Source organism: Candoia aspera, chromosome 4, assembly GCF_035149785.1.
Source record: "Candoia aspera isolate rCanAsp1 chromosome 4, rCanAsp1.hap2, whole genome shotgun sequence".
Lineage (NCBI taxonomy): Eukaryota > Metazoa > Chordata > Lepidosauria > Squamata > Boidae > Candoia > Candoia aspera.
The window spans coordinates 104,703,686-104,731,546 of record NC_086156.1 but is presented as its reverse complement, the minus strand read 5'-3'; the positions used below and the strand labels follow the sequence as shown (position 1 = coordinate 104,731,546).

At 42.3% G+C, this 27,861-nt stretch overlaps 2 protein-coding genes across 2 annotated transcripts; one reads left to right on the top strand and one right to left on the bottom strand.

Moving 5' to 3' along the window:
- Positions 1 to 796: 796 nt before the first annotated feature.
- Positions 797 to 8,591, bottom strand: LOC134497426 (C-type lectin BpLec-like). Its single transcript, XM_063303085.1, has 6 exons — positions 8,466 to 8,591; positions 8,225 to 8,303; positions 7,947 to 8,038; positions 2,845 to 2,985; positions 2,178 to 2,292; positions 797 to 1,108 (listed from the first exon to the last, which is right to left on the bottom strand). The coding sequence occupies exons 1-6, from the start codon at positions 8,574 to 8,576 to the stop codon at positions 1,041 to 1,043; spliced, it is 606 nt and encodes a 201-aa protein (XP_063159155.1). The 5' UTR covers positions 8,577 to 8,591; the 3' UTR covers positions 797 to 1,040.
- Positions 8,592 to 10,763: 2,172 nt separating this feature from the next.
- LOC134496841 (C-type lectin BpLec-like) lies at positions 10,764 to 12,878 on the top strand. The gene is made up of 5 exons (XM_063302555.1): positions 10,764 to 10,859; positions 11,119 to 11,277; positions 11,737 to 11,877; positions 12,076 to 12,178; positions 12,811 to 12,878. Exons 1-5 carry the CDS (start codon positions 10,764 to 10,766, stop codon positions 12,876 to 12,878), a joined length of 567 nt encoding a protein of 188 aa, XP_063158625.1.
- The last annotated feature ends 14,983 nt before the right edge of the window (positions 12,879 to 27,861 follow it).

The window sequence follows — 27,861 nt, the reverse complement described above, 5'->3', positions numbered from 1 at the left end:
TGTGCTTTGTATAACGTTCCTTGCCCAGAATGGAATAAGAGGATGGGTATATATCCCTGCGCTTGCTGAACGCCGTCTCACTGAATTATTCTCACTGCATTGATTGATGTCAACTGGTTCTGTAACTGGGCTACGCACACCTAAAAAATTGTTCTTTTCAGGTTCGCCTTATTAAAATTTACCTGATTCTTAAAGCCTTAGCACAGATGTTCCCAAACTTTCTTGCTTCATCGTTCCTTTGGTGTCTCCAAAATTTAGGCCAAAACTGTTACCCCCTTGAGCTAGTGGTTTGTGCAGTATCTGACAGATCTTGAGGATCACCACATTTCCCTTGACAATTTCAATTATGCCACAGCACCCCTGTGAGTTTGCTATGGCATCCTGGAACACAGTTTTGCAACTGCATTCGTATCCCCTTTTTTAACCTGAGAAAACAATCAGGTAATGCTTTTGTGTAATGCGCCAGTTTAATTTAGAAAAGATTGCTAGCCTGCCTTCATTTTCCCCCAGGTTCAGCAATGTCCTCAGGGGAAGTCCAAACAGGCAGGATGGTGGCCACCCAAAGGGTGACACCTACAGGAGGGCGGGGCTTTGATCACAACGCCAGGACAGCCATCTTATCCATGTTGACCTTGCCCACAGAAGCTGCTGCTCTAACTCCACCCCTTTTCTCTTTGAACCTGCCCACTTTCCCCTGGCCCGCCCACTTTCTGAGTGAAGAGGCTCATTTGAAGGGGCTGCTGCGTTGAGAAGAGTTGCCCACCCTTGTTCAGGAATGAGAACAATCCACCAAGAATTATGCATGCACTAGAACGAGTTTATTCACAGGACACTGTGACTGATAAGAGTCAGGAGAAGGAGGAGAACTCCTAGTCATCTCTTCTGAAGCAGGATTTTGAAGGGGCATAGATGAGAGCTGGTCTTCCATTCTGTGGGGTGGCGGGTGGTAATGAATGGCATGAAAGAGGCATCCACAGCGTAACCTGGTTTATCTTCATCTGATCCAATGGCATGCCCACAAGCAGAGGCTACAGGTGGCTCTACAGCTCATACTTGCAGATGTAGGCATTGAGCATCTGGCATGGAACATCGTTCCACTCTGTAAAACCTAAAACGCCAAAGGCAAGGCAAGACGTCTCTTATTTCTGCTCCAGCCACTTGTTTTTGAAGACATGTGCATGCGATGTGCTGGAGATGGACAGCCATTTAGAAGATGACGCTTCCGGTTCTCATGATAAAAAGCAATCTGGGATTCCGGATTCCGGATTCCAGGGACAGGTTTTAGAAAACGAAGAGGACCTCCACCCTGGGGTTTTGGGGCTTCACGATCCCCATGCCTCCCTCGTATTTGGAGGTGATAGAGGCCTGTGGCAGTGGGACACCAAGTCCCCCAACTGATCTTTAGGGGCTCTGGAGCCTATTTGGAATATTCGCCTGTCAGACGTAGAACCGGCTTCCTTGAACATTCACTGGGTTGCCTGAGATGTCTTCTGCAAATCCACGCCCCACCCACGTACTCAAAGGCAGGATAGTCATTTTGGGCAATGAGGGGGGCAATCCTGCATTCCCAAAACACACTCACGATGATAAACTAAGCAACTACTTGCCACCTTTTCACGTCACTCCAAACCTGTTGCCAGAGGAGACCCGACATCCTACCTAACAAAGAGAGCGAGCCCTGCCCTCTTCCCCTCTGCAGTTGGTGGCACAGGTTGATTATATATGTCCACCCATCGTCCCCAGTGGTGATGGGAACTGTTCTAATGCACATAAGCCGTAAGTGTCAGCCAACCTTCCCAACGGGAGGCATCCAGTTGGGAAGGTTGGCTGACACTCATGGCTCAAGACGCAACTTAACTTTTGTAAAGTTGACCATTTTCCTGTAAGATCTTTGTGGGAAGAAAGGAACAGACCTTTTCAGGCTGAAACTTGGCAGCCACAGGATTCAATGAAAAAAAAGGGGGAATGCAGGAAGGAAGCTTTCTTACAAATATGAGCTAGGGTCCTCTAACTTGTAAGATGTCGCCAAGCTAAGCAAGCGGCATCCTGTTCATTAAACCAACAAGGTCAAAACCAGGCTTGTGAACCTGGGTGAGAACCATGATGGGCTTAACCATTAGGAAATTCAGTGAGAAGCCTGAAGGTTTATTGCTCACCCATAAGAATCCGTGACCTACCTGTAGAAAGCACCAGCTCCACACAGTACTCAATATTACCATAATTGTCTGGCTGATCATTTATCCAGGCCTTGTAGTTGTAAGTTGATTCATCAGCCCACCTCCATTTCCTGTTCTGTTGAACAAAGGCAGAGCAGAAGACATGGACAAGGGAGTAAACAGCCCCTTGGATTCCGTTAATTATGACAATGCAAGCTGCAAAGACTGGCTGCAACGAGTGGTTGGTGAGTAAGCAGTGATTAGACGGTGGCTCTGATGAACAGAGTAGACAATGGTCTCCCCAACTGCTGTAGGGGTGAGTGCCCAAAGCATCTTGCAAAGAATCCTTAGCTTTAAGTGCCAGCATGGAAGCACCATGCCATCAAAGGAAAGGAAAGAAACCTTCAAGTTCTGCTCAGTTATTTCCTCCTTATTCCCAGACTTTCTAAGTGCCACTCAGTCACAGCCATTGCAGGCTTGAAAGCTTCATGATTACCACCGCAGTTATCATTTGCTGAGATAGATTATGTCTGCGCCTCTATATTTTTTTCTATTCCACATCACTGGGTGGCTTATAGAAAAGTAGAAATTATTTGAGAAAGTTCTGGGATTTAATCAGGGAAATGATTGAGGCAAGGATGGAATGGCACAGCCAGACACTATTCAGAATGGGGGAAGAGAGGCTCACCTGGTGGACATCATGAAGGCCAATCCAGACATTGCTTAGGTCGCGTTGGTAAGTGGAGATGTGCTGAGCCACCAAGAAAGTCTCAGCTTTGGTGAGCACAGAAGCGAGATGAGCTCCACGGCCATAGCTCTGGCACTCGATCTTAGAATTTAGGGAAAGAGAGAAGGAGATTTATATGCAGCACTGGGATATAGCAGAAGCCTACCCAATCTATATTTAATTTCGTCCTATTTTAAATCCCTTTTTAAAAAAACATATATTTTAAAATGCCTACACTGAAGAATGTGTGTTAGTGGATTGGACAATACTGTTATTGGATCATCAGGTTGTCAGCTTATTATTCTTATCCCTGAAGCCATCAAGTCCAACTTTCTGCCCAGTGCAAGGATCAAGATTAACACAACTCCAAAAGAATGAATGAAGGAGAATTCACCACCTTTCTAGCTCTGGGTCATGGGCTCCCTTGTCTAACTCTTCTGTTTGGAAGTTTTTCCTAAAACTGAATTGGAATCTGCCTTCAACTGTAGTTATACTGTGAAATGATAGAGAACAGAAGGTCTTAGTGTCTTCTGTGCGATAGCCTTTCAGGTATTTGAAGAATTCTGCACTCTAGTCTTCTTGTCTAAAGACCAAATAAGCTGTGTCCTTCAATCCCTCTCTGTAAGATTTTTAGTCCACTTACAATCTTCAGCAAAGGATCGTTACATTGACATGGCGCTGGAGCTTGAGCACCTCAATGATGCCATGAGCTAAACCGTGAAGGGCCACCCAAGACGGGAAGGTCATGACAGAGAGGTCAGATTAAATGTGATCCCTGGGGAAGGTAATGGCAACCCACCCCAGTATTCTTGCCGTGAAAACTAAATGGATCAGTACAACCAGAGATATGTTGGTATACCATCGGAAGATGAGACCTCCAGGTCGGAAGATGGTCAAAATGCTACTGGGGAGGAACAGAGGATGAGTTCAACTAGCCCCAGACATGATGACGCAGCTAGCTCAAAGCCAAAAGGATGTCTAGCGGCCAACGGTGCTGGTGGTGAATGGTGAATCCGATGTTCTAAGGATCAACACACCATTGGAACCAGGAATGTAAGATCTATGAGCCAGGGCAAATTGGATGTGGATATTGGTGAGATGTCAAGATTAAAGATAGACATTTTAGGCATCAGTGAACTGAAATGGACTGGAATGGGCCACTTCACATGAGATGACCACCAGATCTACTACTGTGGACAAGAGGACCACAGAAGAAATGGAGTAGCCTTCATAATTAATAGTCAAGTGGCTAAAGCAGTGCTTGGATACAATCCAAAAAACGACAGAATGATCTCAATTCGAATCCAGGGCAAGCCATCTAACATCCCAGTGATCCAAATATACACCCCAACCACAGATGCTGTAGAAGCTGAAGTAGAGCAGTTCTATGAGGATCTGCAGTACCTACTGGACAATTTTGCCAAGACAACTCACTCTGCATAACAAACACTCTCTTTCAACAACCTAAGAGACGGCTTTATACATGGACTTCACCAGATGGACAACACGGAAATCAGATTGACTACATCCTTTGCAGCCAAAGGTGGCGGACATCTATACAGTCGGTAAAAACAAGACCTGCAGCTGACTGTAGTTCAGATCACGAACTTCTTCTTGAACAATTAGGGATGAGACTAAAGAGATCAGGGAAGACCCACAGATCAGCTAGGTATGAGCTCACTAATATTCCTAAGGAATATGCAGTGGAGGTGAAGAATCGATTTAAGGGACTGGACGTAGTAGAGAGGGTCCCAGAAGAACTCTGGACAGAAGTTCACAACATTGTTCAGGAGGCAGCAACAAAATACATCCCAAAGAAAGAGAAAACCAAGAAGGCAAAATGGCTGTCTGCTGAGACACTAGAAGTAGCCCAAGAAAGAAGGAAAGCAAAAGGCAACAATGATAGGGGGAGATATGCCCAATTAAATGCAAAATTCCAGAGGTTAGCCAGAAGAGATAAGGAATTATTTTTAAACAAGCAATGCATGGAAGTGGAAGAAGACAATAGAAGAGGAAGGACAAGAGACCTCTTCCAGAAAATTAGAAACATCGGAGGTAAATTCCAGGAAGATGGGTATGACCAAAAACAAAGATGGCAAGGACCTAACAGAAGAAGAAGAGATCAAGAAAAGGTGGCAAGAATATACAGAAGACCTGTATAGGAAGGATAACAATATCGGGGATAGCTTTGACGGTGTGGTCAGTGAGCTAGAGCCAGACATCCTGAAGAGTGAGGTTGAGTGGGCCTTAAGAAGCATTGCTAATAACAAGGCAGCAGGAGACGAAGGCATCCCAGCTGAACTGTTCAAAATCTTGCAAGATGATGCTGTCAAGGTAATTCATGCTATATGCCAGCAAATTTGGAAAACACAAGAACGGTCATCGGATTGGAAAAAATCAACTTATATCCCCATACCAAAAAAGGGAAACACTAAAGAATGTTCAAACTATCGAACAGTGGCACTCATTTCACATGCCAGTAAGGTAATGCTCAAGATCCTGCAAGGTAGACTTCAGCAATTCATGGAGCGAGAATTGCCAGATGTACAAGCTGGGTTTAGAAAAGGCAGAGGAACTAGGGACCAAATTGCCAATATCCGCTGGATAAGGGAAAAAGCCAGGGAGTTTCAGAAAAACATCTATTTCTGTTTTATTGACTATTCTAAAGCCTTTGACTGTTTGGACCATAAGAAATTGTGGCAAGTTCTTAGTGGTATGGGGATACCAAGTCATCTTGTCTGCGTCCTGAGGAATCTGTATAACGACCAAGTAGCAACAGTAAGAACAGACCACGGAACAACAGACTGGTTTAAGATTGGGAAAGGAGTACGGCAGGGCTGTATACTCTCACCCTACCTATTCAACTTGTACGCAGAACACATCATGCAACATGCTGGGCTTGAGGAATCCAAGGCTGGAGTTAAAATCGCTGGAGGAAACATTAACAATCTCAGATACGCAGATGATACCACTTTGATGGCTGAAAGCGAAGAGGAACTGAGGAGCCTTATGATGAAGGTGAAAGAAGAAAGTGCGAAAACTGGCTTGCAGCTAAACCTCAAAAAAACCAAGATTATGGCAACCAGCTTGATTGATAACTGGCAAATAGAGGGAGAAAATGTAGAAACAGTGAAAGACTTTGTATTCCTAGGTGCGAAAATTACTGCAGATGCTGACTGCAGTCAGGAAATCAGAAGACGCTTAATCCTTGGGAGAAGAGCAATGACAAATCTCAATAAAATAGTTAAGAGCAGAGACCTCACACTGACAACAAAGGCCCGCATAGTTAAAGCAATGGTGTTCCCTGTAGTAACATATGGCTGCGAGAGCTGGACCATAAGGAAGGCTGAGCGAAGGAAGATCGATGCTTTTGAACTGTGGTGTTGGAGGAAAATCCTGAGAGTGCCTTGGACTGCCAGAAGATCAAAGCAGTCCATCCTCCAGGAAATAAAGCCAGACTGCTCACTTGAGGGAATGGTATTAAAGGCAAAACTGAAATCCTTTGGCCACATAATGAGAAGACAGGACACCCTGGAGAAGATGCTGATGCTAGGGAGAGTGGAGGGCAAAAGGAAGAGGGGCCGACCAAGGGCAAGGTGGATGGATGATATTCTAGAGGTGACGGACTCGTCCCTGGGGGAGCTGGGGGTGTTGACGACTGACAGGAAGCTCTGGTGTGGGCTGGTCCATGAAGTCACAAAGAGTCGGAAGTGACTAAATGAATAAACAACAACAACCACTTACAATCCCCATTACATTTCTCTGAATCCATTCCTGTCTGTCTAAATCTTTATTAAAATGTTGTGCTTATGACAGGAGCCCAGTAGTCAATAAGGATTTGATCAAAGTGGAAAAAAATGGAACAATAATTTCTCCTTATTTGGAAATGATGCTTCTCTTGAATGAACCTAAAATGGCATTGCCTTTTTTTCCCCTACCACATCAAACCACCAATTATATTCTCTCTGCAATCAGCTATTCCAAGACTTTTTCACCAATACAGTTCTCAAGCCAGGTGTCCCCAGCCTGTACTTGTATTTTTTGTTTCCTAAGGGAGAAACTTTGTAAGCTCTCTATTAAATTACATTCTGTTACTATCATCCCATTTCAACGGGATCACTCTGAATTTCGTTTATGCCTTCTAAGATAGTATTAGCTTTCCCACCTGCTTTTAGGTCATCTGCGCATTTGTTAAGCTTTCCCACCACCTCTTCATTAAAGATAGGCTATTCAATATTTCTAAACCTAGAGCACATACTGTATTATGTTTGCTCAGAGGCTATTCCCTTTGTGCAGGATGAGGTTAATTCACAAGTAACTCTGAACAATTTCCCTAACAATGACACCATTGCTCGTTTTCTTACCACGTCTTAATGCTGAAACATGTACCAATGAAGGGAGAATGCATACAAGGTAATGGAAACTTGGAGGATGTCGTTACGAGATTATAACTGATTTTATCTCCAGCTCAGTTATTGAGAATCTTCCCCTGCCAACCAGGAGCATCCACGGGGGGATAAAAATGCAGAAGAGGCAGCCCCAATCATGCAGTCAAAGCCTTGCTCCGTTTTACATGTGTCACACAGATGATGCACATAAAAAAGGGACAGAGCTTTGATCTCATGCTTGCAGCCACCATCTTAACTATTTTGCCGCCCTCCCATGGATGCCCCTGTTGCCAGATGAAAGGAAGTGTGGCCACGCCTTCTTCTTGGAATGTGGGGTGCTAAAGGCAAAGCAGCCAAGCGGTGAGTCCCCCATTTCCCCGCTGCTCGGCCCCTTTCCATACCCCCACGTGCTTACCACCTCCACCCACCCAGAGCACCGGGAGGGGGGCACTGCAGGTCTTCCAGTAACCCAATTAAAGTCCTGTGGGGGCCACCCTGAAATCTGGGGGACACACTAGTGGCTCATGGTTCACAGATCGTTCGCCAGTGATGTACATGATCAGCATTTGAGTTCCATGTTCTACACTAGTGGGTGAAATGGCAGGAGACACACCTGAATATAGATGCGTGGATTATACATTTTATTCATCTGGGCTGATGAGAAAAGTTTCTTACCTCAGCTTCTTGCCAGGTCAGCTTATTATCAAAATACGCATAACAGTTGCCCTGGTTTTGCAGCCATTGCCTGGCACAGGAGCTGGCCTCCGCTGCACAGAGACAAAAGGATCAATAGGGAGGAAATGGGCATTTAATGGGTACTTCTTACTGGGCTCCCTTAAAGAAAGAAAATCCCATTTGATCTATACAGATTGTGTGGAAATGTCTACGGACCACTATCACTCATCCAGTTTATTTGCTGTGAATACGAAGTAGATTTGGCTTCACAGACTCACCTTCTAAGAAAGGATTGGCAATCAGGAGTCCAAGGAAGCAAAGGCTGAAATAGGTGACAAGTCCCATCTTCTGGTTGACCTTCAAGGAGGAAATACCCATAAGTTCAAGAGCGATGTTCATCTAATATTGCGTTGCAGAAGAAGGAAAACTACCAGCTACATTTGGTTGGAAGAGATAAAGAAAAACTTCACAGAAATTTATTTTCTACTGCTACAAATTTAGCTCTCTTCAGCCACTCACCTTGTGATGGTCTTCTCCTGGATGGATACAACTGGTGGACAGCTGAACTGGAGGCGTCTCAGATGCTCTCTTGCTTTCCGAGAGCCTGTTATATAGATCCCAGGCAGACATGGTACAACACCAACAGAGCAAAGTCCATCCAGGAAATGCTGGTCCCCTTTCTTCAGTTTTGTATACTCAAGATTAAGATGAAACAGGTTCACCATTTCACTCCCCTTCAAAAGGGCAGAAAGGGCAGTGTGCAGCCCTTGACTTCAATGGGGAAAATAGATTTTTTAGAAAGACATGAAAGTGTGTGCCAGCTACACTTAGCACTTTTTCAGTGCAAGATTGGATTTACATGTCTCACTGAAACAGTCCAGAAAGTCAGATTAAAATTTTTGTAGCATATTTCATTTCTTGAGCTACCTTATATGAACATGAATTTAATTCATACTTTTCAGGTTTCCTGAAACACCTCCTCAACCTTGGCTGATGTCAAAAAGCTAAACTGACTTGGATGTAGCTGATCCTTGGGTGGGAGATCATTGAGAAATCCTGGGGCTGTAGATTAGGCTGGAAAGGCTGAGCTGTGATCCTGTTTCTTTGGTAGGTCTGTATGGCATCGTAATAGGCTTCACGGATTTCCTTATTTGTGTGTGTGTTTTAATATATACAGTATACGTGTACTTATACTGTTTTTATTATGTTTTACTCTGGTCTCCTGTTTATTGAAATTGTTATAAGCCACCTAGAATTGTCAGTTCTTATGGAGGTGGCCTATACAAATAATCTCCATAACAATTGCAATGTTAGGTCACTTACAACTATCATAGCTGAAAGGTCATCCCAGAAAAAAGCAACAACAAATCACTTAGTGCTGTTGCCAAAATAAACAAGCAAATCAGTGATGATGTGCCCATGAATTTAGCAGGAACTGATCATTGACCCTAAAAATGGTCCAAAAATTATGCTACTAGAATTCAGTAATGCAACTGCAGGTCCTGAACAACTGTCAATGAGAGGTTGGGAGTTGCATGTTGTCCCCAGTCTGTGGGATGCCCACCCTTCTGTTAGGACAATTCCATTTCCCTCCTCCCTCCCTCCCTCCCTCCCTCCCTCCCTCCCTCCCTCCCTCCCTCCTTCCTTCCTTCCTTCCTTCCTTCCTTCCTTCCTTTTCTTGGATTGCTGAAAAACAGCTGAAACCATTTTCTCTTGATCATATTGGGAAGCCAATTAATATGAATAAGATCTATGGCAGGAAGTTGGCTTGGGAAAAATGAACAGAGCCTTTTCAAGTCTATTCTCCCAGATTACATCTGTTATTAGGAACTCAATACTTCTGTTGATATATGAGGGCAGGGTCCTTTTTATTACCAGGGCTTAAAGGAGCATGAGATCTGCTGTTTACAGTGGGTGGGGTGTCCAGCCTAGGAGCTTGCTAAGGATGATATAGTTTTCTGTATAACCCTAGTTGGGTGCTGTGATAGCACAGGCCAAAGTGACTCCATATTACCTGCATGGAGGCCGGCAGCACAATAATTGTGAGGGGAAGGTTGATGCGGAACCAGACTTCTCTCTCTCTCTTTCGTATGAAAGGCTGAACCTTCTCTATATATCAATGGCAAACAGCAAAGATCGTGGCCAATAGAACATTTTCTTGGAATTTTTCAGGCAGTAAAGGTACCATAGAAGGATGTCCACATTCTCCTTTATTATTTGTGATGGTTTTGGAGGTATTGGCAAAAAAAGGTTCAAATACATAAACAAACATTAGGCATTAAGATTCAAGGAGGGGAATATAAATTACAGTGTTGTGAGGATGATATAGTACTAGCCATTATGCAACTTCAGAGTGAATGATGAAAACCATTAAAGGGTTTGGTGAGTTTTCAGGATGTAACATTATTGTGTATAAAAAAAAGACAATAACCACTAACACCTGCTCTCATTTGTATTTGAATCAAGACAAAGACTTCCTTCCCTGACCTTCCTTGAATCAATCCAGAGCTTAATATTATTCTTTCCAGTACCATTCCCCACCATCATCCCCAACCAAATTAAGCCAACAATATAGGTTTCCTCTTTAATCCCTTTGAAGTTAATTGCTCAACTGGGAAAATCCTTCTAACCACTGCATTTGACCAATTCTTGGAAAAGGGAAGGCCTTTCTACAAACTATCAAAACAACAGCCAATCGACTGAAAGCTCCCATAATTGGCAACCAATCACACTAGCTGTACTGGGGATCCAATTATCTATGTAAACTCATGTTTTATTGTAACAATGTTCCATTTTTTTCACAGTATTGGAAACAAGATGCAGCAGGAAGAGGGAGCAAGCAAGAGAACATCAGAGGGGCATCCAGCTCAGCTGCCCACCACTTCTGCCCATCCAGGAGAAGAGCATCGCCAGGTGAGTGACTGAAGAGTTAGGAGGGCCCTGCAAGCTGTAGAAAGCAGAGGAGAACCAGTTATCAAAAGCATTCAAGGAGAGTAGTGATAAGGACCTTATGAACAAGATTTATATTCTCTGGATAGAAGAAGTTGTGCTACCCTGGTTTACAGGCTGGTTACGATACCTGCTTCTTGGTGCTGCAGAGAGAAAAGCAAGTGAGGCTGTATAGGAAATCAAATGGCAAAACGTTCATGAGTCTGATGGTGTTTTAGGGTAGGCAATCCTTACAACATCATGGTGTTCTGTCTTTTCTTCTTCTTTTTCCCTGTCCTCTTTCAATGCAGTGGAGGCCGACACCTGTGCCAGGGAGTGGCTGCAAAACCAAGGCAACTGTTATGCATATTTTGATAATAGGTTGACGTGGCAGGAAGCTGAGGTAAGAAGCGTTTCTCACTAACCAACATCTGATGTAATGTTGGGTCTACAATTTGATTGTGTGGCATCCACTTTTGAAAAGGGATTGCAAGGTGAGGGACAGGCCCAGATTATCTGTGACAGAGCTTGAGCTGGAAGGAAAATAATAACACGACACTGTTTCTTTACAGACTCTGAAACCTCTATTCTTTTCCAACATTCCAAGTAAAATACTAAAATACTCCTGAATTTGGAGTGGAAAGGAAAGGAAAGTTGAAAGGGTAAATACAGGATTTGACCAAGCTGATGTGTAATATTAACATCTCCCAGTAAGACGTAAAAACATCCCTTCGATTCCTTTTGCACAAATGATTGACCACATGTGGAATTCTACGAAGTTTAACTCAACCCTTGGGAAGTTTCACAGATCCTGGAGTTGGGAAATGATCACAGAAGTAATATTCCTTTTTGCTTTTCTCAGACTGAGTGCAAGAGCTATGGCCGTGGGGCCCATCTCGCTTCCATCCTCGCCAGAGCAGAGGCTCTCCTGGTGGCTGAGCACATCTCCACTTACCAACAAGAACTCAGTGACGTCTGGATTGGACTCCACGATGTCCGTTGGGTCAGATCACTGACTTCACTCTGTTCCTAGTTACCACTACCGACAGTAGCATAATGATTATTGACTTACCTAAATCCTGTAGATTCCTGCTCCATACGTTGCCACTAAAAAATTCAATATTTCCTAATCACAGACAAAAATTACTGGTCAGTCTTTAGACAGAGCTCTGATTCCTTTCACCACATTCCCTTTCCACAGACCAGGAATGGGACTGATGGATCCCCTTACAAATCCTGGATGAGCTACCAGCCAGACAACGATGGCAAGAATGAGCACTGTGTGGAGCTGCGACAATCCACAGGTAAGCAAACTTTTCAGTGTCTGAGGATGACAAGGATGTCTTAGGGACACTCGAGGTCTCCAACTTCTCTCAGCCAATGGGAATCACAGGTCAGTCGGTCTACGTATCCGATCTGCAGCAGCAACCGGCTTCTTCCGCTTTAAGCCCATCTCTGAGACACCCAGGGACTAAAAGACTTATGATATGACTGAAAGTTTAAAGGGTTTAATTCCATGAAATAACAGAGTAGAGTGCATTTTGCTTTAAAGAGCAGGGAGTTTAGTTTTAATGTTACATTGAATACCTTGTCATGGTTGCAGTTTTTTCTCCAATTTGAAATGATACAGATTTGAAACGAGTAGCTAACATTGTACCTAATCTTTTCTGAACATTATTTCAGGGAGAAAGTCTTTGGTCTAATTTTAGGAGGAAATGGGTGAACATCTTAACAGAGGGGCGTGGGAATCAATAGTTCAAAAGGCAGAATTCAAACCAAACTCCCGTTTTCTTAGCTTGTCCCTTTAGACACACAGACACACACACACACAAGTATATGTGTATGTGTATGTATTCTGATTCCTCTGGACCACGCCCATTTGAGAAAGAAATAAAGGCCCAAAATAATAGCACTTTCCTTGTCATTTGTACTTCAGGCTTTCAGCTATGGAACGACAATCAGTGCAGCAAACTCAATGCCTACATCTGCAAACAGGAGCTCTGAGGATGCCGGACGCTTCTCCCTGGGCTCCCCAGGATGCCGCTCTGATGGACTGCCTTCCCACTAATCGCATCACCTCCTCACATTCCACAGAGATAAAGGTCTGTCCCATCCTCTTCAAAAGATCAGTTCACAAGGTCTCCTTTTTCTTCTGGAGCTTCCCTCTGGCTTGCGCGCAGTGCAATATCAATAAAAATGTTCTGATGCAGATCTTTTCTGAAGTTGTCATTCTCGGTTCATTTATCCTCTCCCCGGTAACAATGTGCAAAGGAGGACAAGAAACCTCTTCTGCATCTTCCTCAGTCATGAAGGTGTACAATTAATGTGTGTTGGTCATTTGTCAAAAGGTCTTCCTATCCAAATTCCATCTTCTGCTTGTTTACACTATTAAAAGCGTGTTTTTTGGGGGGGGGGGTTGTTTGTTTGTTTGCATTTGGAAGTCAGTGAGATGACCCACAAGCTTTGACAAGGGTTTGTTCTAGTTCAAGATTAATATTTGCTAATTTAGTAGGTTATCTCCTACCTCTTCCCCATGATACTGCTAAACAAAAGACAGAATTGCCACCACCTACCATTTTTTTACCCTAAAAATGTTTCTAGTGCCAGATAAGCATTTAGGGAGATGCTAGAGATGCTAATGATGCTAGGGGCTGACTCTCTGGAGTGCAACATACCAGCTTCCCATTTAATTTGTCTTAAATTAAAAGAATCTAACAAATAAAGTCAAGGTGAGATACAGAAGCTTGTGGACATCAGAGGAAGCTTCCATGACCATCTCATTGCCCACTTCCACCTTGGTGGTTACTGTATTCCTTCTCTTTAAAGAATGGTTCCCCTCTTTATCAGATAATAAAAGGATGGCAAACTATGCATGTGAGCCTAATAGCAACAGGATCTTCAAAAATCAACCAAAGAAGAAAAAAATGACTCCTTTCCACCCTCAGCAGATGTTATCAACTGGCCATTCAGTCTGGAGTCAGAAGCTAAGCAGGGTTGAGTATGGTTAGTCCTTGGACAGGAAGCCATCAGGATTGTAGACTAAACTGGGAAATGAAGAAATATCACAGAAGAAGACAATGGCCAGCCACATCCATACTGTAACCGGAAAAACAATATAGTTGTGTCTACATATCTGCTGCTTTGGCAGTTGCGTTCATCCCACCACATACACTCTTTCTCCTTTTAAAGAAGAATTGGGGACTTTCTTCATTAGCTAGGCCTTTTCAATTAATTAAATTCCAAGTAATGTTAACTATTCTTATCAGATTTTAACTTCTTCTGTTTCCTTGGTATTGCTGCATGGTTAGCTGTCTAGAGCGTTGTTCTGAGTAGAAGGGTGTGATATAAATTGAGAAGGAGGAGAAGGAGTCTTATGTGGAAAATATTAAGCAAGGACATTGTCGAAAAACAGAAACTTGCCACAGAACAGGGAACTCTTGAGTTGAACCAGACTACTATCTAGCATTTAAGGTCAATGGAATGAGGAAAATGAGCAAATGCTTTCACAGCTGAATTGATATTCTCCATCTGATATGCTTTCTCAAGGATACGAAGTCAGAGCCATGGTTTCAGCAGTGCATGCATGTCATGATCACCGTTGCAATGCTTGGGACATCGCAACGGCTCACATAACAATACAGGGAAGTGGGTCCCGGGCGGATTAAGGGAGAAGGCAACTAGCTAACAAAAGAGAGCAACAGGTGCTGGCAACAAAGTATTGACTCTAGCCGGAGGCGCGGAAGAGAGAGATACAATGTTGCAAAGAAGGTAATTGACAAGACCAGACCACAAGGCGCGCCCGAGCTGTCGAAAAGATTACGAACCTGATCGCCCGGCAATGACCCATCACCGGCCGGGAAAAAACAGTCAAGGAAACACCCGAGGCACAGGAGGGGCTCCACGACCCCTCACCTACTGGCAACAGGACCAATGGGGCTCGGGGCACACCCGGAGTAAGGAGGGGTGGGGCGCTGACCGGCGCGGGCTATTTAAATCCCGTTCCGGCGCGCTCCACTCACTCTCAGCTTTTCCAAAGGTATGCATTCTATACTCAAATAAAACCAGAACCTAAGCCTACGCTAGCGTCTGTGTTTTACTGGGTAGCAGGCAGAGCCTGACAATGCATTCCTGAAATAAATCATAATGCCCTCTCTTCAGCGCTGCTGCTGATAGGGTTCACAAGCTGTTTTCTACCACTTTGTCCTTCATTTAGACAAAACTGAAAATGACAGATCAGGACTTCCTTGAAGGACTCAGCTCACAGGTGTTGCACTGTGTCTGACTGGGCTTTCAATGGTAGATAGATAGATAGTTTATCTGGTCAATGACCAGCAACATAAAATTAATAAGAACAATAAACGGCATCAAACTAAGTCAAGTGAATACGATTATACATAGACAACTATAAAACAAAACGATTACCATATAATCTCTAAAACCCTAGTAAAATAATAACATATTTGTTTATCTAAACATTAATAGATCTGTTATGTTAATACTATATTGTTTTGTAAAATGTATATCCTCAAGAAATTAAAAAAAAACAACATTAAAAAATAGCTAATCAAAATATTTGTAAAAATAGAAAAATAAGCAGAGATCTCTACTTCTTTAACTGATTTTGCCTTATTATCATTGTGGCAGCACAAAATTTAGCTACTGCACGTGTGATGGCTGGATTTAAATGCTGAAGAAGATGGTTCTCATAAAAACTATCAGGTCTCCCAGGGAATCTTTCTATTAAGGGGAGTATATATATTGATCTTATATCCCTGTAATATTTACAGCGTAATAAAACATGACAGATGTTTTCCACCTCCTTAATGCCACATATACAGATTCTTTCTGCTAAGGGAGTTTTATTATACCTGCTTTGCAGGAGTGCTGATGGAAGGAAATTGAGTCTAGCTCTAAAAAATGCTATTCTGATCTTAGGAAAGATTAGGTCTTTCAGATAGCTTGCTGGTTCCCCCATCTTATCTGATTTCTACTGTGCAGGGGTATCCAATTAACTTCTGACTGGAATTCCATGTCTCTTATTCTGTTAATAACCACCTGCTTGGCTTGATCATAACCTAAGGATTGTAGGAGTATTGGGGAAAGCCCATATAGAGCCAACTTATGCTCTATTGCCTGTTTCCAGGGAGAGGAAAAGTTATCAATCAGAACTGGAGCGGTCAGACCAACTGGGAAAAATTGAATTTTCAGCAAAAATATTAACATCATCTTCCAAGCCCTAATCTGAATTTGTGGCATTCCTGTTTCCAGTCTCAGCTGGGCATTTGATGTTCCACCAGGTGCAGCTAAAATTGATCACAGGAATTTTGTTTGTACAATTTCTTGTGATGCTTTTTTCAAAAAAATTCCTGCTTGTGCCCCATAAAGATTTTGTGCCAACGTTTTGGCCTCAAAAGGTTTTAAGGCTGCAGGGACTAACTGTCCTCCGCCTGTGTAAAAAAAGCATTTGATAGCATTTGAGGACCTAAGGGCTAATTGCACTGCGTAGTTCAAATGTGCATTCCAGGTGCCTTTCGAGTGGAAAATCACTCCCAGATATTTAAATGCATTGACTTGTTCTAGGTTATGCCCTTTAACTCTCCAAGAATATTGAATAGCTCTTTTGGCAAAGACCAGGATTTTTGATTTATCAAATTTGAGAACCAACTTATTTTGTATGCAGTAATTTAATGTTGCTGCTATAGCTCTTTTCAATCCACTTGGGGTTTGTGAGATAATAACAGCATCATCAGCATAAAGTATTGGTATTTTACGTTGTGCTAACATTGGGAGGATGAGAATCCAGATTGTGAAGGAGATCAATCAAGGAGTTAATGTATAGATTAAAGAGGGAGGGGGCAAGAATGCATCCCTGGCGTACTCCTTTCTGCACACTTACTGAGCCAGATAAGGTCCCTAGGGGATTACACTTCACTCTTAAAGTAGAATTAGAATATAATTTCTGCATTAAATAGAGGAGGCGTCTATCAATATTTGTATTTTTTAATTTTTCCCAAAGAACACTTCTGGCTATTGAATCAAAAGCCTGTTTAAAATCAAGAAAGGCCACAAAGAGGGAAGATTTCTTTTTGTATATATATATATATTAATACAAGATGATGAAGCACCAGGATATGATCAATTGTTGATCTCCCCTCTCTAAATCCAGCCTGTTCATCTTTAAGTATGCCCTCTGACAAAATCCAATATTGTAATTTGTTGTTTAGATGCTTAGCATATAACTTGCTAATTACACTCAATTAGCTAATGGGCCTATAATTACAAGGATCATTTTTGTTGCCCTTTTTATAGATTGGAACAATAATCGCCATTCCCCAGTCCTTTGGCATATAACCAGTCTGATCTATATATGTGACGAGAGATGCTAGTAAAGGTGCCCACCAACTAGAATTCCTTTTAATTATTTCGGGGAAGACACAGTCAGCACCGGGAGCCTTGTGAACCTTAAGGGATTCGATCAGCCGGGATACCTCTTGTGCTGTAACTGGAGGCCAGTGTGGAATTTTGTCCAGATTAAACTGACTCTCCTTCATATCACAAGCATGATCCATATACAACCCTCTAAAAAATTCCTCCCATGCATGTGATGGTACTTGATTAGGTGGGGGTGGGAGCAATTTTCCCAAACCTCTAGTGATATGCCAAAAAAAGGATTTATCTTTCATCCTGACTGATTGGATTAATTTCTGCCAAGATTCCTTTAATGCCATACATTTCTTTTCTTTTAATAAAGCCTTGTATTGAAACTTTAAGGACCTTAGTAAATGAGTTGGGTCCTCGGAGGGGAAATTTTTACTTTTCCTATACACCTTATTATATATCTTCTTTAACTGTACATAGTCCTTATCAAACCATTTCTTTTATTTTTTATAACCCTGTTTCTAGGGAAAGACTCCATTCCCTTAGTAAGAACTGTTTTAAGCTTGGCAATTAAACTTTTGAACCAGTCTAAATATAATGTATGGGACTTACTATCTAGGAAGTGAGCACGAATTTCTAAAGTTTTGGGCGCTAGGATCCATTTATCAACTTCTATTGCATTCTTCTCCATCCATTTAATTCTCACCTGAGTATTAGTGCTTTCGAACATTGGGGGGTAAATTAAATTAGCTCTTAAAGATTTCCAGTAGGGTGTCAAAGTTAAAATTAGGGGGTTGTGATCACTTTCTAATCTGGAATCTACCTCCATTCTCTGTAGGAATTTCAGCAGATCACACATATCCAGTAATCAATTGTGGATCTTCTTCCTGCCCCCCAATAAGTGTATTCTGCTGGATGATCCCCTCCTATGGAACCATTGAGAATGCATAGATCCAGGCATGCAATCACTTGTCTTGCACATAAGCCTGCCCAGTTAGCTTTTGGATCTTTAAATTCTCTAGGGTACAGAGGTTCCTCTAATACATTCTCCTCATAATAGATCTTAAATTGATTGTATAGTGTGTAATCATTTAATCCCATTCTAGCATTTAAATCCCCACCAATAATTATTGATGCTGTGGGATATTTCTCTAAGCAGTTACAAGTAAAATTTTCTATATGCTCCCAGATAGTACTAAGCAGATCATTCTGATTAAAAGGAGGAATATAAACATTAAAAAGCAAAATTTCCACATGTTTGGATGAAAGCAAGGTAGCCGCTACCCATGGCTCTAGAGGGGGGAGTGACATACATTTAAATTGTAGGGCCGTGCTTACTAAAGTCACAATACCGGCCTTAGATCTCCCACCAACCTTACTAGGAACAGCTAAGATAGAATTAACTCAATAACCATCTAGCTCCACCTCTGAAGATGCCCAGAGATGATTTCCTGTAATAAGAGGACATCAAATTGTGATAAATAGTAAAAAAAAAGTTGGTCTTTTGATGGAACTGACCATCCAGAAATGTTCCAGGTTAAAAGGGAAAATGCATAATCATTTGGAGCCAGTCATGAAATGTGGTTTTGACAAGTGAGAGCTACAAGGTTATTATATTGAACTAAGGAGTCAACAACAGGTGTTACAACCTCTGCTGGAAGGTGGTTTGCCTCATGCAAATCCTGCATCGGCTCCTGGGGATCTTGTTCAAAGTTAACATCAGCCAGCTGATCTTGCCTTACCCAGGCTTCATTCAGTGGCAATGGAGACATAATGGCTGTGCCATGCTGCATTTGACTCAGTGGTGTTGAAGCTGGCATAAGTCCCCCTCCAGTCCTCTGATTTATTGATAGAGACTCAATAGGATGTCCTGAAGAGAGTAGTGGCTCCCTCTCAGCTACAAGTTCCCCTATTGACCCAAAAGGATCTGGACTGCTGTTTTTTGGCGAGTCATAATCAGAGAGTCCCTTGTTCGCTGGAGGGAGAGAATTACTATCAGTGTTTGGGGACACAAGGTCTATGAGTGGCTCAGCTGTAGCCATTGTGACCAGCAAAGTTTTCTTCAAATTTTCCAGCTTAAGCAAAATGTTATCTTGTTCTTTTCTTGGTAAAGAGCCGAAAGCGTTAATGAGGCCAGCTTCAGTTGAATTGCAAACATCTTCATCAGGCAGGGCAGGCTGACTCCCACACTCATGCTCTCTCAAGGCTGAAGGAAGGGCAGCAGCCTTGGGAGCTCTCTTGTCGCCAAATAAAGATTTAACCTTTTTGTTGCAAAAGACTCTGATAGGAAAAATTTGAAACAAAGCTAAATACGACCTCATCTTAAATAGCATCAAAGGGATGGTTTGTTGTTTATTCGTTTAGTCGCTTCCGACTCTTCGTGACTTCATGGACCAGCCCACGCCAGAGCTTCCTGTCGGTCGTCAACACCCCCAGCTCCCCCAGGGACGAGTCCGTCACCTCTAGAATATCATCCATCCATCTTGCCCTTGGTCGGCCCCTCTTCCTTTTGCCTTCCACTCTCCCTAGCATCAGCATCTTCTCCAGGGTGTCCTGTCTTCTCATTATGTGGCCAAAGTATTTCAGTTTTGCCTTTAATATCATTCCCTCAAGTGAGCAGTCTGGCTTTATTTCCTGGAGGATGGACTGGTTGGATCTTCTTGCAGTCCAAGGCACTCTCAGAATTTTCCTCCAACACCACAGTTCAAAAGCATCGATCTTCCTTCTCTCAGCCTTCCTTATGGTCCAGCTCTCGCAGCCATATGTTACTACGGGGAACACCATTGCTTTAACTATGCGGGTCTTTGTTGTCAGTGTGAGGTCTCTGCTCTTCACTATTTTATCGAGATTTGTCATTGCTCTTCTTCCAAGGATTAAGCGTCTTCTGATTTCCTGACTGCAGTCAGCATCTGCAGTAATCTTTGCACCTAGAAATACAAAGTCTTTCACTGCTTCTACATTTTCTCCCTCTATTTGCCAGTTATCAATCAAGCTGGTTGCCATAATCTTGGTTTTTTTGTGGTTTAGCTGCAAACCAGCTTTTGCACTTTCTTCTTTCACCTTCATCATAAGGCTCCTCAGTTCCTCTTCACTTTCAGCCATCAAAGTGGTATCATCTGCATATCTGAGATTGTTAATGTTTCTTCCAGAGATTTTAACTCCAGCCTTGGATTCCTCAAGGCCAGCTTGTCGCATGATGTGTTCTGCATACAAGTTGAATAGGTAGGGTGAGAGTATACAGCCCTGCCGTACTCCTTTCCCAATCTTAAACCAGTCTGTTGTTCCGTGGTCTGTTCTTACTGTTGCTACTTGGTCGTTATACAGATTCTTCAGGAGGCATACAAGATGACTTGGTATCCCCATACCACTAAGAACTTGCCACAATTTGTTATGGTCCACACAGTCAAAGGCTTTAGAATAGTCAATAAAACAGAAATAGATGTTTTTCTGAAACTCCCTGGCTTTTTCCATTATCCAGCGGATATTGGCAATTTGGTCTCTAGTTCCTCTGCCTTTTCTAAACCCAGCTTGTACATCTGGCAATTCTCGCTCCATGAACTGCTGAAGTCTACCTTGCAGGATCTTGAGCATTACCTTACTGGCATGTGAAATGAGTGCCACTGTTCGATAGTTTGAACATTCTTTAGTGTTTCCCTTTTTTGGTATGGGGATATAAGTTGATTTTTTCCAGTCTGATGGCCATTCTTGTGTTTTCCAAATTTGCTGGCATATAGCATGCATTACCTTGACAGCATCATCTTGCAAGATTTTGAACAGTTCAGCTGGGATGCCGCCGTCTCCTGTTGCCTTGTTATTAGCAATGCTTCTTAAGGCCCACTCAACCTCACTCTTCAGGATGTCTGGCTCTAGCTCACCGACCACACCGTCAAAGCTATCCCCGATATTGTTATCCTTCCTATACAGGTCTTCTGTGTATTCTTGCCACCTTTTCTTGATCTCTTCTTCTTCTGTTAGGTCCTTGCCATCTTTGTTTTTGATCATACCCATTTTTGCCTGGAATTTACCTCCAATGTTTCTAATTTTCTGGAAGAGGTCTCTTGTCCTTCCTCTTCTATTGTCTTCTTCCACTTCCGCACATTGCTTGTTTAAAAATAATTCCTTATCTCTTCTGACTAACCTCTGGAATTTTGCATTTAATTGGGCATATCTCCCCCTATCACTGTTGCCTTTTGCTTTCCTTCTTTCTTGGGCTACTTCTAGTGTCTCAGCAGACAGCCATTTTGCCTTCTTGGTTTTCTCTTTCTTTGGGATGTATTTTGTTGCCGCCTCCTGAACAATGCTGCCAACTTCTGTCCAGAGTTCTTCCGGGACCCTATCTACTAAGTCCAGTCCCTTAAATCTATTCTTCACCTCCACTGCATATTCCTTAGGAATATTAGTGAGCTCATATCTAGCTGATCTGTGGGTCTTCCCTAATCTCTTTAGTCTGATCCTAAATTGTGCAAGAAGAAGTTCGTGATCTGAACTACAGTCAGCTCCAGGCCTTGTTTTTACCAACTGTACAGATGTCCGCCACCTTTGGCTGCAAAGGATGTAATCAATCTGATTTCGGTGTTGTCCATCTGGTGAAGTCCATGTATAAAGGCGTCTCTTAGGTTGTTGGAAGAGAGTGTTTGTTATGCAGAGTGAGTTGTCTTGGCAAAATTCTATCAGCCTGTGTCCTGCTTCGTTTTGTTCTCCCAGGCCATACTTACCTGTAATTCGAGGTGTCATTTGACTGCCCACCTTAGCATTCCAGTCTCCTGTGATGAAAATAACATCTCTTTTAGGCGTGTTGTCCAGTAGGTGCTGCAGATCCTCATAGAACTGCTCTACTTCAGCTTCTTCAGCATTTGTGGTTGGGGCGTATATTTGGATCACTGTGATGTTAGATGGCTTGCCCTGAATTCGAATTGAGATCATTCTGTCGTTTTTTGGGTTGTATCCAAGCACTGCTTTAGCCACTTTACTATTAATTATGAAGGCTACTCCATTTCTTCTGTGGTCCTCTTGTCCGCAGTAGTAGATCTGGTGGTCATTTGATGTGAAGTGGCCCATTCCAGTCCATTTCAGTTCACTGACGCCCAGAATGTCTATCTTTAATCTTGACATCTCACCAATAACCACATCCAATTTGCCCTGGCTCATAGATCTTACATTCCAGGTTCCAATGGTGTGTTGATCCTTAGAACATCGGATTCGCCGTTCGCCACCAGCACCGTCGGCCGCTAGCCGTCCTTTCGGCTTTGAGCTAGCTGCGTCATCACGTCTGGGGCTAGTTGAGCTCATCCTCTGTTCCTCCCCAGTAGCATTTTGACCATCTTCCGACCTGGGGGTCTCATCTTCCGATGGTATACCGACATATCTCTGGTTGTACTGATCCATTTAGTTTTCACGGCAAGAATACTGAGGTGGGTTGCCATTACCTTCCCCAGGGATCGCATTTAGTCTGACCTCTCTGTCATGACCTTCCCGTCTTGGGTGGCCCTTCACGGTTTAGCTCATGGCATCACTGAGGTGCTCAAGCTCCAGCACCACGACAAGGTAACGATCCTTTGCTGAAGAAAGGGATGGTAGACGGCTTGAAAGACCAGAGGATCCGCTTCCAATTTGGAACACTCGGGAGCCATTCTACAGTGCGCAAATCTCACTGCCCCTGTTGGCAATGAAGAAGCTGACCCAGGGAAGTTACAATCGCTCTCCTAGTATTCCAGCCTCCGACGTTATGTCTATTCATGGAGATAACAAGAGCAATCTGTTGTGTTTAGAGTAGATGACTGTATTTATCAGGAAATGCTTTGTTTATTTCCAAAGAGTCTTTGTTGTATGTAATTTCCCCACTCTTTGCCTTATCAGAAGTTAAATAGAAAGGAATCTTTCTATTAAGGGGAGTATATATATATTGATCTTATATCCCTGTAATATTTACAGCATAATAAAACATGACAGATGTTTTCCACCTCCTTAATGCCACATATACAGATTCTTTCTGCTAAGGGAGTTTTATTATACCTGCTTTGCAGGAGTGCTGATGGAAGGAAATTGAGTCTAGCTCTAAAAAATGCTATTCTGATCTTAGGAAAGGTTAGGTCTTTCAGATAGCTTGCTGGTTCCCATGTACCCCATCTTATCTGATTTCTACTGTGCAGGGGTATCCAATTAACTTCTGACTGGAATTCCATGTCTCTTATTCTATTAATAACCACCTGCTTGGCTTGATCATAACCTAAGGATTGTAGGAGTATTGGGGAAAGCCCATATAGAGCCAACTTATGCTCTATCGCCTGTTTCCAGGGAGAGGAAAAGTTATCAATCAGAACTGGAGCGGTCAGACCAACTGGGAAAAATTGAATTTTCAGCAAAAATATTAACATCATCTTCCAAGCCCTAATCTGAATTTGTGGCATTCCTGTTTCCAGTCTCAGCTGGGCATTTGATGTTCCACCAGGTGCAGCTAAAATTGATCACAGGAATTTTGTTTGTACAATTTCTTGTGATGCTTTTTTCAAAAAAATTCCTGCTTGTGCCCCATAAAGATTTTGTGCCAACGTTTTGGCCTCAAAAGGTTTTAAGGCTGCAGGGACTAACTGTCCTCCGCCTGTGTAAAAAAAGCATTTGATAGCATTTGAGGACCTAAGGGCTAATTGCACTGCGTAGTTCAAATGTGCATTCCAGGTGCCTTTCGAGTGGAAAATCACTCCCAGATATTTAAATGCATTGACTTGTTCTAGGTTATGCCCTTTAACTCTCCAAGAATATTGAATAGCTCTTTTGGCAAAGACCAGGATTTTTGATTTATCAAATTTGAGAACCAACTTATTTTGTATGCAGTAATTTAATGTTGCTGCTATAGCTCTTTTCAATCCACTTGGGGTTTGTGAGATAATAACAGCATCATCAGCATAAAGAAGTATTGGTATTTTACGTTGTGCTAACGTTGGGAGGATGAGAATCCAGATTGTGAAGGAGATCAATCAAGGAGTTAATGTATAGATTAAAGAGGGAGGGGGCAAGAATGCATCCCTGGCGTACTCCTTTCTGCACACTTACTGAGCCAGATAAGGTCCCTAGGGGATTACACTTCACTCTTAAAGTAGAATTAGAATATAATTTCTGCATTAAATAGAGGAGGCGTCTATCAATATTTGTATTTTTTAATTTTTCCCAAAGAACACTTCTGGCTATTGAATCAAAAGCCTGTTTAAAGTCAAGAAAGGCCACAAAGAGGGAAGATTTCTTTTTATATATATATATTTTAATACAAGATGATGAAGTACCAGGATATGATCAATTGTTGATCTCCCCTCTCTAAATCCAGCCTGTTCATCTTTAATTATGCCCTCTGACAAAATCCAATATTGTAATTTATTGTTTAGATGCTTAGCATATAACTTGCTAATTACACTCAATTAGCTAATGGGCCTATAATTACAAGGATCATTTTTGTTGCCCTTTTTATAGATTGGAACAATAATTGCCATTCCCCAGTCCTTTGGCATATAACCAGTCTGATCTACATATGTGACGAGAGATGCTAGTAAAGGTGCCCACCAACTAGAATTCCTTTTAATTATTTCGGGGAAGACACAGTCAGCACCGGGAGCCTTGTGAACCTTAAGGGATTTGATCAGCCGGGATACCTCTTGTGCTGTAACTGGAGGCCAGTGTGGAATTTTGTCTAGATTAAACTGACTCTCCTTCATATCACAAGCATGATCCATATACAACCCTCTAAAAAATTCCTCCCATGCATGTGATGGTACTTGATTAGGTGGGGGTGGGAGCAATTTTCCCAAACCTCTAGTGATATGCCAAAAAAAAGGATTTATCTTTCATCCTGACTGATTGGATTAATTTCTGCCAAGATTCCTTTAATGCCATACATTTCTTTTCTTTTAATAAAGCCTTGTATTGAAACTTTAAGGACCTTAGTAAATGAGTTGGGTCCTCAGAGGGGAAATTTTTACTTTTCCTATACGCCTTATTATATATCTTCTTTAACTGTACATAGTCCTTATCAAACCATTTTTTTATTTTTTATAACCCTGTTTCTAGGGAAAGACTCCATTCCCTTAGTAAGAACTGTTTTAAGCTTGGCAATTAAACTTTTGAACCAGTCTAAATATAATATATGGGACTTACTATCTAGGAGGTGAGCACGAATTTCTAAAGTTTCGGGCACTAGCATCCATTTATCAACTTCTATTGCATTCTTCTCCATCCATTTAATTCTCACCTGGGTATTAGTGCTTTCGAACATTGGGGGGTAAATTAAATTAGCTCTTAAAGATTTCCAGTAGGGTGTCAAAGTTAAAATTAGGGGGTTGTGATCACTTTCTAATCTGGAATCTACCTCCATTCTCTGTAGGAATTTCAGTAGATCACACAAAGTTATCCAGTAATCAATTGTGGATCTTCTTCCTGCCCCCCAATAAGTGTATTCTGCTGGATGATCCCCTCCTACGGAACCATTGAGAATGCATAGATCCAGGCATGCAATCACTTGTCTTGCACATAAGCCTGCCCAGTTAGCTTTTGGATCTTTAAATTCTCTAGGGTACAGAGGTTCCTCTAATACATTCTCCTCATAATAGATCTTAAATTGATTGTATAGTGTGTAATCATTTAATCCCATTCTAGCATTTAAATCCCCACCAATTATTATTGATGCTGTGGGATATTTCTCTAAGCAGTTACAAATAAAATTTTCTATATGCTCCCAGATAGTACTAAGCAGATCATTCTGATTAAAAGAAGGAATATAAACATTAAAAAGCAAAATTTCCACATGTTTGGATAAAGCAAGGTAGCTGCTACCCATGGCTCTAGAGGGGGGAGTGACATACATTTAAATTGTAGGGCCGTGCTTACTAAAGTCGCAATACCAGCCTTAGATCTCCCACCAACCTTACTAGGAACAGCTAAGATAGAATTAACTCAATAACCATCTAGCTCCACCTCTGAAGATGCCCAGGTTTCCTGTAATAAGAGGACATCTTGTGATAAATAGTAAAAACAAAGTTGGTCTTTTGATGGAACTGACCATCCAGCAATGTTCCAGGTTAAAAGGGAAAATGCATAATCATTTGGAGCCAGTCATGAAATGTGGTTTTGACAAGTGAGAGCTACGAGGTTGTTATATTGAACTAAGGAGTCAACAACAGGTGTTACAACCTCTGCTGGAAGGTGGCTTGCCTCATGCAAATCCTGCATCGGCTCCTGGGGATCTTGTTCAAAGTTAACATCAGCCAGCTGATCTTGCCTTACCCAGGCTTCATTCAGTGGCAATGGAGACATAATGGCTGTGCCATGCTGCATTTGACTCAGTGGTGTTGAAGCTGGCATAAGTCCCCCTCCAGTCCTCTGATTTATTGATAGAGACTCAATAGGATGTCCTGAAGAGAGTAGTGGCTCCCTCTCAGCTACAAGTTTCCCTATTGACCCAAAAGGATCTGGACTGCTGTTTTTTGGCGAGTCATAATCAGAGAGTCCCTTGTTCGCTGGAGGGAGAGAATTACTATCAGTGTTTGGGGACACAAGGTCTATGAGTGGCTCAGCTGTAGCCATTGTGACCAGCAAAGTTTTCTTCAAATTTTCCAGCTTAAGCAAAATGTTATCTTGTTCTTTTCTTGGTAAAGAGCCGAAAGCATTAATGAGGCCAGCTTCAGTTGAATCGCAAACATCTTCATCAGGCAGGGCAGGCTGACTCCCACACTCATGCTCTCTCAAGGCTGAAGGAAGGGCAGCAGCCTTGGGAGCTCTCTTGTCGCCAAATAAAGATTTAACCTTTTCGTTGCAAAAGACTCTGGTAGGAAAAATTTGAAACAAAGCTAAATACGACCTCATCTTAAATAGCATCAAAGGGATGGTAGACGGCTTGAAAGACAAGAGGATCCGCTTCCAATTTGGAACACTCGGGAGCCATTCTACAGTGCGCAAATCTCACTGCCCCTGTTGGCAATGAAGAAGCTGACCCAGGGAAGTTACAATCGCTCTCCTAGTATTCCAGCCTCCGACGTTATGTCTATTCATGGAGATAACAAGAGCAATCTGTTGTGTTTAGAGTAGATGACTGTATTTATCAGGAAATGCTTTGTTTATTTCCAAAGAGTCTTTGTTGTATGTAATTTCCCCACTCTTTGCCTTATCAGAAGTTAAAGGGCTGTTCTTTAGGAGCTGCGGCTTTTTATCTAATTGTTTAACTTTTCCTTTAGCTGCTTGCTCTTTATCAGCACACTTGCCTTGGGTGTGAGGCTTAGCCGCATCTGTTTCATGAGCTTTTATAAAAGTAGAAGGTTTAAATTCATACTTTTGCACAAAAGCCCCAATATTTCCTTTCAACACATCCAGCTCATGTTTTATGTCTGAGAGCTGCTCGAATATCAAGATAACAGTTTACATGAGGAATAGCCATCTTGTTTTCTTGGTATCGATACCAAAGTGTTCCTGCTGTCTTTTTCTTTTCTTTTGACTTCCTGTCTAGAAGACCTAGGGGTCTCCTCTTCTTTCAAATTATTAACCCATCTAGCTTTTCAAGATCAGTCAAGGTCAAGGAGAAGCTGCCGTCTAGTTCAGCCTGGGTTCATGGACCCATCCATGTCATTTAGAG

Coding starts and splice junctions, on each gene's coding strand:
- LOC134496841 (XM_063302555.1), top strand. CDS start 10,764: ATGCAGCAGGAAGAGGGAGCAAGCAAGAGAACATCAGAGGGGCATCCA. Junction 11,278..11,736: donor TGACGTGGCAGGAAGCTGAG/GTAAGAAGCGTT, acceptor TGCTTTTCTCAG/ACTGAGTGCAAGAGCTATGG. Junction 11,878..12,075: donor GACTCCACGATGTCCGTTGG/GTCAGATCACTG, acceptor CCCTTTCCACAG/ACCAGGAATGGGACTGATGG.
- LOC134497426 (XM_063303085.1), bottom strand. CDS start 8,576: ATGTCTGCCTGGGATCTATATAACAGGCTCTCGGAAAGCAAGAGAGCA. Junction 8,039..8,224: donor TGCCAATCCTTTCTTAGAAG/GTGAGTCTGTGA, acceptor GTCTCTGTGCAG/CGGAGGCCAGCTCCTGTGCC. Junction 2,986..7,946: donor TGACCTGGCAAGAAGCTGAG/GTAAGAAACTTT, acceptor CTAAATTCTAAG/ATCGAGTGCCAGAGCTATGG.